This window comes from Cygnus atratus, chromosome 3, assembly GCF_013377495.2.
Source record: "Cygnus atratus isolate AKBS03 ecotype Queensland, Australia chromosome 3, CAtr_DNAZoo_HiC_assembly, whole genome shotgun sequence".
Classification (NCBI taxonomy): Eukaryota; Metazoa; Chordata; class Aves; order Anseriformes; family Anatidae; genus Cygnus; species Cygnus atratus.
Window position 1 is genome coordinate 97,214,653 of NC_066364.1, and position 12,852 is coordinate 97,227,504.

The 12,852-nt window shown below is 41.3% G+C and overlaps 1 protein-coding gene across 1 annotated transcript in view; it reads left to right on the forward strand.

Moving 5' to 3' along the window:
• The first annotated feature begins 224 nt into the window (after positions 1-224).
• The window catches only part of PPP2R5A (protein phosphatase 2 regulatory subunit B'alpha), a 46,029-nt gene continuing 33,401 nt past the window's right edge, over positions 225-12,852 (forward strand). Inside the window, exon 1 of the mRNA XM_035556431.2 lies at positions 225-724. Coding sequence (XP_035412324.1) covers positions 574-724 — 151 coding nt within the window. The 5' untranslated portion in view covers positions 225-573. The remainder of the gene's footprint in view (positions 725-12,852) is intronic.

Genomic DNA, 12,852 nt, shown 5'->3' on the forward strand with positions numbered 1-12,852 from the left:
CCGTTTCCTTCCTCCTGATTGGAGCATCTTACCGTCAATCCCGCTCCCCTTCCCCACCCCTCCGAGCGCGGAGGGCGGGGACTCCACGAACCTCTCCTCTCATTGGGCGCCCACCGCCGTCACTCACCCAGCCACTGCCCCGCCCCTCACCCCCCCCTTCCCCTCGCCGTTGGCAGCGGGCGGGGCAGGAGGCGGGCGGGATGGTGGCGGGGCGGCGGGGGGACGCAGGCGGCGGCGCCTGAAGGCGGGGAAGGGGCGTGCGGAAGCCGGCCGCTGGGGAGCCGCCTCCCCGGCCAGCCCGGCGGATGACAGCGGGCCTGGCCCGCTGCGAAGTTTGCCGAGCGCCCCCCCCTCCCCGGGGCCGGTTCACCGGTGGCTTCTCCCTCCGCTCCCCCCTTCCCCTTCCGCCGGCTGGGCGCGGGGAGGAAACCGCGCGGAGGATTTATTATTATTTTTAATTATTATTATATATTTTTTTCCTTTCCCCTTTCTCCTTTCCGAGCCTCTTGCCCGCCCGCTTTAATATATGCCCGCGGCGAGCGACGTCCCCCCGCGCCGCCTCGCCGCCCAGCCATGTCGGCGGCCATCTCAGCCGCGGAGAAAGTGGACGGCTTCACGCGGAAATCCGTGCGCAAGGCTCAGCGGCAGAGGCGCTCGCAGGGCTCCTCGCAGTTCCGCAGCCACGGCAGCCAGGTGGAGCTCTCGCCGCTGCCCCAGCTCAAAGGTACCTCGGGGAACCCTCCGCGTGTGTGTGTGCGTGTCCCGGGCCGGTCCCCGTGTCCCCCTGCCCCTTCCCCGTGCCCCCTGCCCGGCCCCTGTCCCCCTATCCCGTCCCCGTGTCCCCCTGCTCTGTCCCCTTGTCCCCCTCCGTCCCCTCACCGAGCTTCTCGCCGTGCTGCGGACCGATCCTGCCGTGCCCACATGGGCTCGCTTTCGCCCCGTAAACAAACCAGCCCCGCGTGGCTTGCCCCCGCTCACACCCCCCCCCCCCTCACCCCCCACACACTTCTCCAGGTGATTTAGTCGCCCCTAAATCACCCGTGTGCTTTTTTGGAAGGCTTGCCGCCCGAAATGTTAGACGGTAAGTTGGGTTTGGGAGCGCAGGGAACGGGGCGCTGAAAGCCTTCAGTGGCTCCTCCCATCGGGGGGTTTTGCAAAGAGGAACTCGGTGCCTGTGGCATAATATCCTGAGCTGCCCGAGAGGGCTCGCATGTAGCTTGTTTGGGCCTCCCCATCGCTTTTTTGGACCGTGTTTGAACGGTATTTTCCCTGCCGGATTTTAAGAACGAGGCGTTATCTCAAAGCCTGCTTAGTGCTGTGCGGGAGTGCTTGCACAGTGAATCAAAAAATGACACCCTTGCATTAAAATCAATACCGAAGGTTTTATCCTTTGTCCTGAAACTAAAATCCAGAAAGACTCAGTTTGCTATCAGATTGCAAAGATTAAACAAAAGTTAAGTGCAGCCTTCCCCCCCCCCCCCCCCCCACCCCCGCTTACCACCAAAGTTCTCTATATTCCCCCTCTTAAAAATTACAAAAATAGTTATTCGGCAGGGAATATAAACTCCTTGTTAAAGTATTTGACAAGGACCTGAACAACAGGGATGAGATATTGCCTTAACATTACCCGCTATCAATTGTACTGTTGGTTGTGTTGAAGTCTTAAGGTTTTTGGAGCTGCATCATATGATGGTGGGAAAAAATAACTCTAATGATTTGCAGCAAATACCCAAAATCAGAGTGCAGTATGGTCGACTTAAAAATAGTCCTAAAAGCTAAATATTTTTTTTCCTGTTTGATTTTTGTGGATTATACAGTCACAGCTGTAGTATTTCAAGACAGTTTCTTGCTGCTCCTGAACGGCAGATGTTCATGAATCATGAAACTGGCTATTAGCAGGAATGTTATTAAATGCAAATAAGCTTGGGCAGGAAGGTAACATGGGAATTATTTTTTTCTTTAGCATCTTAGTTGCAGTGGCTGTGCACGTTACTCTTAAAAACAGAAAAGGTGTTCTTCAGGGTGCTTGTTTTGGGCTTTCTTTGTGAAGTTTTGTCCTCCCTTTAGCTGGATTTACAGGATTTATAACCAAGATGATTTCTGTGAAATCAAGATTCAGTTTCTGCTACTGGTATGACTAAACTTCAGCCAATTTTTAGTCATAATGAAAGGCTAATTCACATGCTGTTCAGACAGTATATTTCCCTCAAAAATCATTTTTTTATAAAACCACTCTTGAGACCTTGTAAAAGCACTTGGTAAATATCGCACATAGGTGGCAGACTTCAGAAAGTTTGGGTCCTGATCCAGCAAGCAGTTAAGCATACGTACTTTACGCAGGGAGCAATTCCAGCTTAAATCAGCAAAATGTCCAAGTTTACATTCTTTGCTGAACTGGGACTTTAATGTTAGATTTTTAACTTTGTATGATTAAGTCCTCTAGTTTTGTGAGTGCAGTTTTACAGCTTTTTGCTTATTGTACGGGGAAAGTTTGTGTGGCATCAGCAGCTCAAATGTTTGGAAATTTGAGGCCATAAACTATCAGAGGAATTTGTTCAGTTAAGCAGAGTTTTATAGTAGCTTGAATTGCCTTAAATTCTTAAAGGAAAATCGCATCTGTCTTCATGCTTATGGTTTACATTGAAAGTCTTGCCCTCTAAATCTGTTTCAGAACATAAACTGTGGGCAAAGCATGCTTTTGTGAGTAACAGTATCCCAGTTAGCCAGTTATCAGAAAGCTGGGCAGCTCTGTTCTGCATGTTTTCTCCCATGAGTTTGTAATGTTTGGATATATGGGGAATTTAGATTTGTTGTGAATACAGCTGTGGATATCTGATGTTTTCTCCCCTTCTGCTTCTCTCCTTTCCTCTCTTGACCCTCCCCTGCCTCCCAAACCAAAAAAGCTGATAGAAAGAGTTTGCTCTCCATGAATGTATGGTTTTGTGAAACTTCTTGTAATCACATACGTCTCAGGAAGATGAAGCTCTGCTTTATTTTTTAAAGCCAATGTGGGATTCAGTAATAGTTGTGATGCTGCCAGCGTAGTGTCATCTCCAGACTGGTAGCCAGCGTTCCCAGGGAGGGGCGGAAAAAGGAAAGTACAGTCATTATGCTGGTGCCTAAGGGCCCTCAGCGTGCACTTAGGAAATCAGATTAAGAAGTTTTGCTTTTCCAGGTATCTTAAAGTAAGGGGCTAAATGTGGGATGTTTGAAGCCTGTATTGGGAGATTAGCATTTTGTAGATGAAGAAGCAGTTTGGTGTTATACTGCAGTAAAAATACTTAATTTGATTTATAGTTACTGTCCTGTTTGATCACTTTCAAGACAATAACAAGTATTCTGAAACTCCCAGATAAGTTTGCCAGGCTGGCCTGAAATACTTGTATTCTATTTTATTGTAAGGAAGGATGTTCCAGAAGAAAAAATAAAAACTAACCATTCACTTTATCAAACATCTTCCTGAGCAGATTTTTTCCCCTTTTATCTAGGGACTATTTTTGTTTGTTTGTTTGTCACTAATAGGGCCAGATCAGATCGTGTAACACCCTTTCATACAGGTCCAAGTGGTATTGCATGAAAGCCTGTAGAAAGATAACACTTATTTACATATTTCTGGAGTTAATTGTGCTGCTGCTGGGATTACCAAAATTTCTGGATTTAGCTGAATATTCTGTCACTGCTAGGAAAAGACATGTTTCTGCGACTAGCAGGTGACAGTCCTAGATAGTGCATGGTCTTAGCTTTAGGGGTTTGGGTTTTGGGGGGACAGGGAGAAGTTGAGGGGGTGTAGCAGGATTGTGTGTTGATCATTAACAATTCAGATTATTTTTTCTGATATTATGTATCATCTTTAGATGAAAGCTTAGCAAAACCTAACTGTTGTCAGGATACGTAAAATAAATGAGGAACGTGTTCTTCAATTATGTTTCCTCTGTGTTTGTTATTCAGGAGAGTGTACGCTTCACGTAGTGCTTAAGCTGAATAAGCAGTAGTGAAGACCAGAATAATTAAAAAAAAAAAAAAAAGGGGGGGGGGGGGGCGGGGAGTGTTAGACCTGTGTCAAGTTGAAGCTGTTCCCCCCCCCCATCTCCTTTTCATTTTGTTACTTTGCAGTTTACTTAATACAAATCCTTTGAAAATTTGTAGCCAAAGTAACATGCTGGTTAACAGTAGGATTTTATCACTTAGGGAACAGTCTTGGGAGTGTTGAGTTTAAAGAAATCTGATGAAGAAATTGCTGTTTTTAAATTCTTAAGAAGTGGTCATTTTGTCTCAATAGCGAGTCGTTTTAAAACACTGTAATAGCCCATGCAGTTACCTTCATTTCTGGAAAAAGAGAACCAACTTGACCTTGGGAGCCAGTCTGTCTAATTGCAATGAAACTACACATACACGTTTCTGTGATCTTTTTGGTTGAAGAAGCATGTGAAAATACAAGTGGAAAATGGTGACCAGATATGATGAAAGAAAAAAAAATCTTATTCAAAGCAGCTTGTTGCTTTGATTTAGCACAGTTAATGTGGACTGTCAGGTTGTAAAGCGAATGTACCTTTTTTCTGTTACCAGAGATGTCAAGTCCAGCTGGAATGAATAAACATTTCCTGATGTCTTTCTGTGATCTTCTCAATACTGAGCATCCATTTGGGAAGACACTTGTCACTGCAGGCTTATTTCCTATAACATGCACAAAGCACAAAAATATTACAAGAAATTCTTAGTGTTCATTTCCAAATGAAACTCTCCCCATAGACAAAACTCTATCTCTAACAGCAGAACAGCTGGAAACTGGTCCAAAAATCTGTCAACCGTAGGCTAGAGATGGTTGTAAGAATCTCTGTGGGACTGCGAGTTACAGTGGTGAAGTATACTGGAATAAGACATTTTTAAAAAGACCTTCCAGTATGCAGTTTCAGCATCCAAATATGGGGTTCAAAACGGGTGTTATCAAAAGTATTTGCTTTATTTAAACCATCAAGTGACAGCTTGGATTTGACTGAGAACCAGGTGTTGTGTTCAAGCTAAGCTTTCATGAAAGCATTATAGGAAGGCCTAATAAGCTTGCTTATTGCTAAAATTTTAACCTTATTAGATCCAGCAGGGTCAGTTCAGACCTTAAACTTCAGATGCTTTGAATCATACAGTGTGTATTTCAGAGTGACAAAAATAAGCAGAGTTAAAAACAGCTGAGAGGAATTTTATTCATGCTAACATTAAGTTGCCTTTGCTCCAGAAAGGAAAATAGCCTTCAAAAATTTTAGAATGGTTTACTTTTACTACAGCCTTCATAAATATTTGTAAGTTAAATGACAGTTTTCTGTCGCTCAGATTTGCACTGTTTTGTTTTGTTTTTCTTAAATCCCCGATGATTCATTGTTATTTCCTCTTCTGTAGTCCCCCATCCTATACCTTTTGTATTCAGCTTCACTTGCAACTATGACCTTCCCGGCTGATTTTTTCCTTAACAGAGACGATCTTTATTTTTCAGATGAAGATGAGGATGTTCTATGAGGAATTTCCATTTAGCTCTTATGCATAGTCTCAACAGGGCACACAACGAAGTAGTCAAAACTCATGTTTAGTCGAGTTACAATCTTGAAAAATAGAGAACCTACAATATCTAAAGAAGACTTAAGAACTTTTTATTTTAATATTCTAATGTAGTTCCATGAAAAATGTACTGCTTAATTTTCTTCTATATTAAGGAACTGTTCCTAGTTTATGGAGTGGAACATTTGGTTTTTAATTCTTAACAAATTGACCTTTTTTTTTATCCTTAGACTTGAATTTTTGGTCTTAGAATATACTTCCATCAAGAGCAACTCCTAAATATAGAGCCTATTGACAGTCTTCACATGAACTTTTCTATTTAAATCTTTCACATCTTCTGTGTGCCAGCTTAGGATCAGATTTCTTTTTCCATATTCGTTGCTTTCTAGTTTAGTCAGATATTAGTTTTGCAGGTGCTGATTTTAATGGTAGTTGCTGTAGAAAATACAAGTGGAATTACTTACTGCTCTGGCTATCTGATCAAAATAAGATTATATCAATCTGCAAAATTCTTTTTAATATCCACCTATCTTAAAATTATTTGGTGCTTTTGAAAAGGCACCGTACCAACAGCTCTGGACAGAGTAATGTTCTCTTTAAGCATAGAAGGGCTATGTGCAGTGTTACTACGAAGAAAGACATTTCCCTTCGGAAGGGTTTAACGTTGAGTTTGTGCCATTGTAATCCTGACTCCTGTTTTAATCCAGCAGGCTAAGATTATACATCTAGGCTCATCACAGTGTGTGAACTCTGAAGGTTGGAACCACAGGCTAACGAGACCAGTAGGTAGTAAATAAAGTCTATTGTATAAAACTCCCTTGGCAAAATGCTCTTCTGGAAACTGGACCAACAGCAACAAATTACTTTAACATCTGAATCATTGATTTTTATCAGAGAGTCACTGTGCTAGTTTCTGTTAAGTTTTGCTGAGCTCGTGGTCAGTCTCAGTGGTATACGTTTGACTTCAAGGCAGGACTCCTCTTAGTTAAGGTCGCCTACAATTTTCCTTCACAAGACCTTATTCTCAGCTGCTTACAGCATTGCTAAACAGTTTGGACTGAAGTTTTCCATGCCAAGTATGGACAGTTTTATTTGGAACTGTTCCTCAGGCTGATTTTCTGAGTTTCAGCAAAAACAGTTCAAACCGTTCCTAAGGCTAGAGTAAAAATGCATTATATGTTGTTGATATTAAAATAATAATAATGGTCTTGAGCTCTGATGTTTGCTGTACTTTGTAGCTTAGCATATAGTTCTTGATGAAAATTAATCTAATGTGGTCCAAATTCTCAGATGTGCTCAGCAGCTTTTGTAGCTCGGTAGCAAGACTGATGATGATTCAGTACCTCCTGTGCTGTTCTGCAAGGAACCGCCTCTTTTGAGGCTGCTGTGCATGGCTTTTCTTTGGTTTTCATGCACTATAATTAAGTGTATAGAAAGCTTGCAATATGTTTTTCTGAAAGCAGGAGCCCAGAAGTGTGTTACAGGTGGTGGGACGGTAAGAAGCAGTGGGCTGACAGGAGATGCAGGTGGGAAGAGAGGGCAGGAGGGTATGCGGCTGGAGCCTGCTCCTTGCCGGTAGCTAAAAGTCCAGAATGTCAAAGGCTGGCTATGAAACATACTGGAAATGTTTCTTGCCATATGCAGTGCGAGTTTCTTCATGGCTTTTCATTGTGACCACGTTTTTTGAGACTTCCCCTGACTGTAAAGGTAAATCAGTCTTGAAATTTCATATGCTTGGGGTTTTTACTTGCTATATCAGGAATTGATTGAAGATGAGTTGGTTCATCAAATGAGAGTCTTAACTCAAGAACATAAAGATTAGAAGAACATACCTGCAGCTACCATGATTAGAGGATGGAACTTGCTTTCAGTCACTGGCTGCAGTGTGTGTGGGGCAAGGAGGGCTTCCTCGAACGTTGATGCAGAACGCCAGCTCGTAGCACTGCAGGGTAGTAGAGAGGGACAGCGTCTGAGCTGATCTGGGTGGCCTGTAGCCTGCTAAAGGAGTAGCTCGTATTGCTGCTGTGAATATGGTGAAGGGATTTCAGAAACAGATTGTGCTGTTGCGTTGCCTTGGCTGCCATTAGGAAAGGTTTTCTACCTTGTTCCTTGTCTCAAGTTCCCTCTCTTGGCTGTTGTTTCCCAATGGATAGTTTTTGTCAGCTTCCCATCCCAGAGTAATGGGAATTTTGCAGTGGAGCTGGGAGGTCAAGGTGCAAGTAATGACAAAAAGTATGTGTGTATACAGCCCGGAACTGTGCTGCGAAAGAAAGGCTTTCTAATTCTGGTCAGTGATTTGTAAACTCTCAAGAATTAATAGCATTAAAGCTGCTCCCTACCATAGCAGGAATACTTTGATTATGTTATACAAGTTTACTTTTTCAAATTGCTGATCAAAAGTAATCAGTACACCTGAGCCCATTGCACACTTGAAGAGTTGACAAGCTCTGGATAAAAGGGGTGGAAGTAGCACGGGATTTTCTCAGAAGAACTGGAAAAGGAGGAGGGGCGAGCGAGGAGGGCGATATAGTGTGGGCCAGGAAGGCAGATCCAAAGAAAAGCAGGAATAAAAAGTTAGAGCCATTTGTCTGACTGTGAAGGGGGAAACGGCTTTTTGTCTGCTGTTGCTGTACTTGAGAGCTGGCAGGGTGCATCGTTGCATAAGCAAGTAAAACTTTGGAAGTTTAAAAAAATAATAAATTAAAAGCACAGCTTTTATCGTATTCATTTCTTCCCAAGTAAAATTTTATGGGAAAGTGGGGGGGAAATGGGGATTTTTTAATTTTTTTTTTTTAAGTTCCAATGCAGCCTAGTTGGGTAAGGTTTTTCAAAAATTCGATGATGTTTCTAACAAAAAAAATCTATGCTTATTTAAAATACGGCGTAGGTGTAAACTTTTTGCAGTAGGACTGAAGTCCTGTTAAGCAGCATAAATTTTGGTCCCATCTGTATGTAACAGGAGGAAGTGATAAGAACTGCACGTAGGTTTTGAATCGCATATGTAAAATCAAATTGTGCATTTCAGCATTGTTGGTTTCTGAGGAAAACAAACACTTATTATACTTTTGAGAAGAAAAATTTAGAAGCAAATGTCAGAGTTCCTTGGAGAGACATGGTCTTGGTCCCACAGTACAGTCAGGAAGGACAAGGTTTGATAATTTACATTTGTGAGTGTTTTCCCTTAGGAGAAGGAAGCGGGAGCAAAATAAACTCACTACATCAGAATGGTGTAAATAGAGTTTTAAAATAACTACAAGATTTTGCCAAATGGGAATATACTTAAGTGTAGGATCGCTCCTTCATTACTGAATGCTTGATGTTTACAATTTTTGTTAGAAAGAAAGTAACTGTTGATGGTTAAAAATGAAAAATAAAAGCTTTTTGACCTTTTATGTATGCAACTAGATGCTTAGTTCAAGTGAGATGGATAAGGAGATCTTGCAAGTGCTTGAATATTTGTCTGCTCTAGACAGTGTTCTGTTCCCATTGAGGTCAGTGGCAGGTAAGTCACCGAATGCAGCAAAACCAGGATTTCACCTGTATTCCTAGTCTGATTTAAGCTTAGTTCTTCCCGCTATAACACTTAAGTCATGATTAAGTACCTTATTATTTTATTTGTCTGAGAAAACTTTGAAAACCAAGAAATATGACTTCAGCCAAATATTGAAGTGTATATTTATCCAAGGAATTACACCAATACCTGTAACTTCCACCCCAGTTTATGCAGGGATTCGAGGGATGAAATTTTACCTTGGCTTTTGAAGACCTAGATCACATGTTTCCTCTGGCACAGATTTCCTATTAAATTACTCCCCTATACATCCCCTTCACACGTTTAAAATAGCATAAGTGCTAAATGAACTGCAAAATGGGATTCTGTACTTCTGTGAAGTAATGTTTAACAGTTAGCCCTTGGTTTCCAATGAAAGATATTTTTGTATGGCACTCAACACTGATTTTGCCATATGAAAATTCAAAGAGCATTTCTGCAGTTTTTGGACAATAAAAACAAACTTGATTTGTAATGTTGACTTGTGTTTTCTAGTGTGGTGCCAAACTGGAGCAACTTGAGCATTTAATTCAAAATTAATTTGTTAGATCAGGTGGGATCTTAAAATAACTAGGGAACAATATAAGCTAATAGACTTTAAAAATAAAAATAAAAATCCTGCAGTGGCCTATTTCATTATCAGCAGTCACTGTTTATAAAAAAACACAGTTTCAGTCATAGGTCTTGCATTCAAATTAATAAAAAAGGAGCTTATTCAGATAGCAAATACAATTTCTATCCTTACAAGCTTAAAAGGTGCAAATGAATTTGTTTCAGGCTCTGGTCTAGCAAGGTGTTTATGTTCTTAGGTGTTTGAGGATGTTTTTAATAGCGTGCCGTACGATGGTTGTTGAGCTGAAGTTTGTGTCTGTGTGGCACTTACTTTTCAGCCATCCTTATCCCCTGGCTCCCATATGAGTGGAGTGCTGTGGCTGTTTGAGGACGGAGCAGCAGCAAACAGAGCTGCGCACGTTACTTGGTTAATGCTGAGCCAGGGAGGTGTGAAACAGTTCCTTGAGTCAGCCTCTTCACAACCTGAAGGGTTTGTTTTGCATCTTCAAAATGGGGTGGGGAAATCTTAAATTCTATCCAACACTTAGATTTCAAGAAACAGCATTTACTTAAAAGCAAACGTGTGTGTTTGGGGACAGGTAGAGTTAACATCTGGTCTGAAGTAGACAACAGCTCTGTTATTTGGATGCAGTGTGTATTTCGGGGACCAGCAGCACCACTGAGGCAGTTCCCTGCAATCTTTCTGATTCCACGGTCCGAGAGGCTTGGTCCCTGGTCCCATTCCCTTTCTGTAGGGTCCTGCTGGTGGTTGATTTTCCCACACATTGTCGTGCAGTAAGCTACCAGGAGCCTATCTGTGGGTGCTTTTGGCTTGTGGCTAATAGAAAGTAGTTGTGAGTTAGTAGGCTTTTAAGAGAGGACTTGTTTATATACCCAGGGCTTTACCTTGATCTTTTTAAGAGGACTTTTTGAAAGCTCATATGTTTTACCATAACAAAAGCCTTTGTTACATTTGTATGTAACAAAAGCTATTTATTCTCGTTTTCTCTTTGGGAAAGCAGTTCGCATTACCAAGCCTTTGTGATTTAAAGTTAAAGGTTGCCATCTGTCCCATCTTTATGTCTCCAGAATAACAATTTCCCATTCCAGAAGTGAATTACTTACCCCTCTTCCCCAGTTTAATGATCTGGCTGCACGCGTTAATTCTGTGATGGGATTTATCAGCCTTAAATTTATCCCTATCTTCCTTAAAGAAGCAGGCTTCCTATTTTAAATTAATTTAAGATCAATATTATATAATAATCATGAGCTGTTCCACCTTCATGAAGCCAGTGAAACCATTATTTGGGCTTGCATGCAGGAGAGAATGCTGGACTCCTAGAGCCTCTGGTTACATTCAAGATGGGCCTGTCCTGGCATATGATCAGTCATCACCACTGCTTGATGGTTTTTAAATGAAGACAGCAAATGTAGTAGCAGCGTATGCCAAAAACATAAGTGAATGCACTGGGGAGCATAATAGTTGGCTTACTGGTGGAAGAAAGCTTTTTTGAATTCAAGAGGAGTAGCATAATTGTTCTTTGAAAATATACACTACAACTGCACAAATTGAAATTTCTTTTATAGTAAGATTTCTTTTAGAATTTCTTTTATAATAAATTCATTATATCATTCTGAACAAAGCTTGCCTACAGGTAACCATATGCAAAGCTCAGCATCTTGGTGCTTTCTGTTAAAAGCAGCATAACCATGTCCTGTCATCAGACAACATATATATATATATATATTATTTTTTCTCCTCAGAATTTTTGTTGCATGTAACTGAGTTTCAGTTCTGAGCTGTCAGTGGTGCTCTTGAGGAAATGTTTGTAGGGTTTGTGATGTACATTTTGTCAAAGATGACTGCAGGCTGTTTAATGTTCCCATTCGATTCGTTGGCATGGTGTTTGTTTTTGTAGTTTTTTTTTTTCTTTTGTTTAAGAAATGAGTAGGGCTTTAATTCTCCTTTTTGAGAAAGTTGTGGGAGAAATAAGGTGAATTGTGTCAGGTCTGGTCACTAGAGTCTTGCTGTTCTTTAACTTTTTGAGGACTAAGAGTGTAATTTGCATTACTTTTTGCATCTGTCTTCACGTTGTCTTCTGTAATTAACCGGTAGGAAATAAGGCTATTAAATATGAAAGCACTTCAGCTGGGTACTTTCTTATTGTCTGAAGTGTTTTGGTTGAGTCAAATTCTCATTAAAATCGAGGGATTTAATGTGGTAGGAGCTCTTAGCCATATGAGATTATAAGAATGCTTGGAAGATGACAGAAACAATTTAGATAAGAAAGACACTTTTAGTTTACCATCAGTCCAAGGAGTCATGTCAGAGAAAATTTGTGACAGATGTTGTTGGATCAGCATAGGCTTTTCAGATTTTCTGGACTGATTTGTTAAGGTCAACTGCTGGCCGCATGGACTGGCAGACGAGCCTTACTGAATAAACAATATCTGGTATTGGACAGGACATAGCTTTTGAGAAGTGTTTTTAGTAAACAACTTTAAAATTCTCTATAGCCTAGAATATGTAGCTATCTTTGTAAACCACAATAGAGTACGTGAATAAAAATCGTCATAAATTGTGTCCTTATTTAGTTTTACTTCTTGTGTGAGACTCTTTAAATTCTTTTTTTGCCCTGGCGTGTATCAAGGAGATAATCTTAAATTCACAATATTCTAATGAGCAAAACTTGTGATTTCTTAGCTATTTCAAAAGAAAATGGAGATTTACTTGGATGGTGGTGTGATATTTTTTTCAGCAGTTTGGTTGCTTTTTTGCAATTTTAATTTGATTTTGCACAACTGGCTGGAGGAAGGTGTGCATTAAATTGGATAAAACGCGTGCTGTGGGGACCGTTGAGCAAGCAGGGTGTTGCAGTGTATTTTTAAATTACTGCTCAGGTGGATCAGTAGTGTAAGTCCTGCCTGATGAGCATCAGCAGAAGAGTTTCAGTGGAAGGAGAAGTTCAGCTCATTGCCTTGATTGCTCCTTTGCGGGCCTTTGGATTTCTGAAATAGGGAGGTTGTGGCCGTCCATATGAGCATGCAGATCCCAGACAGGATTGACCGATGTGCCTTCTGTACCTTTAGTTCTGTGCCAAGTCTTTTTTTTTTTGGCCGTCTCCCATATGTGGTATGGACTTCCTTGTAACATCGTGTTTGAGAATGGTGTTCTGCTTAGTTGTCTTCCAAACCTCCTCCTC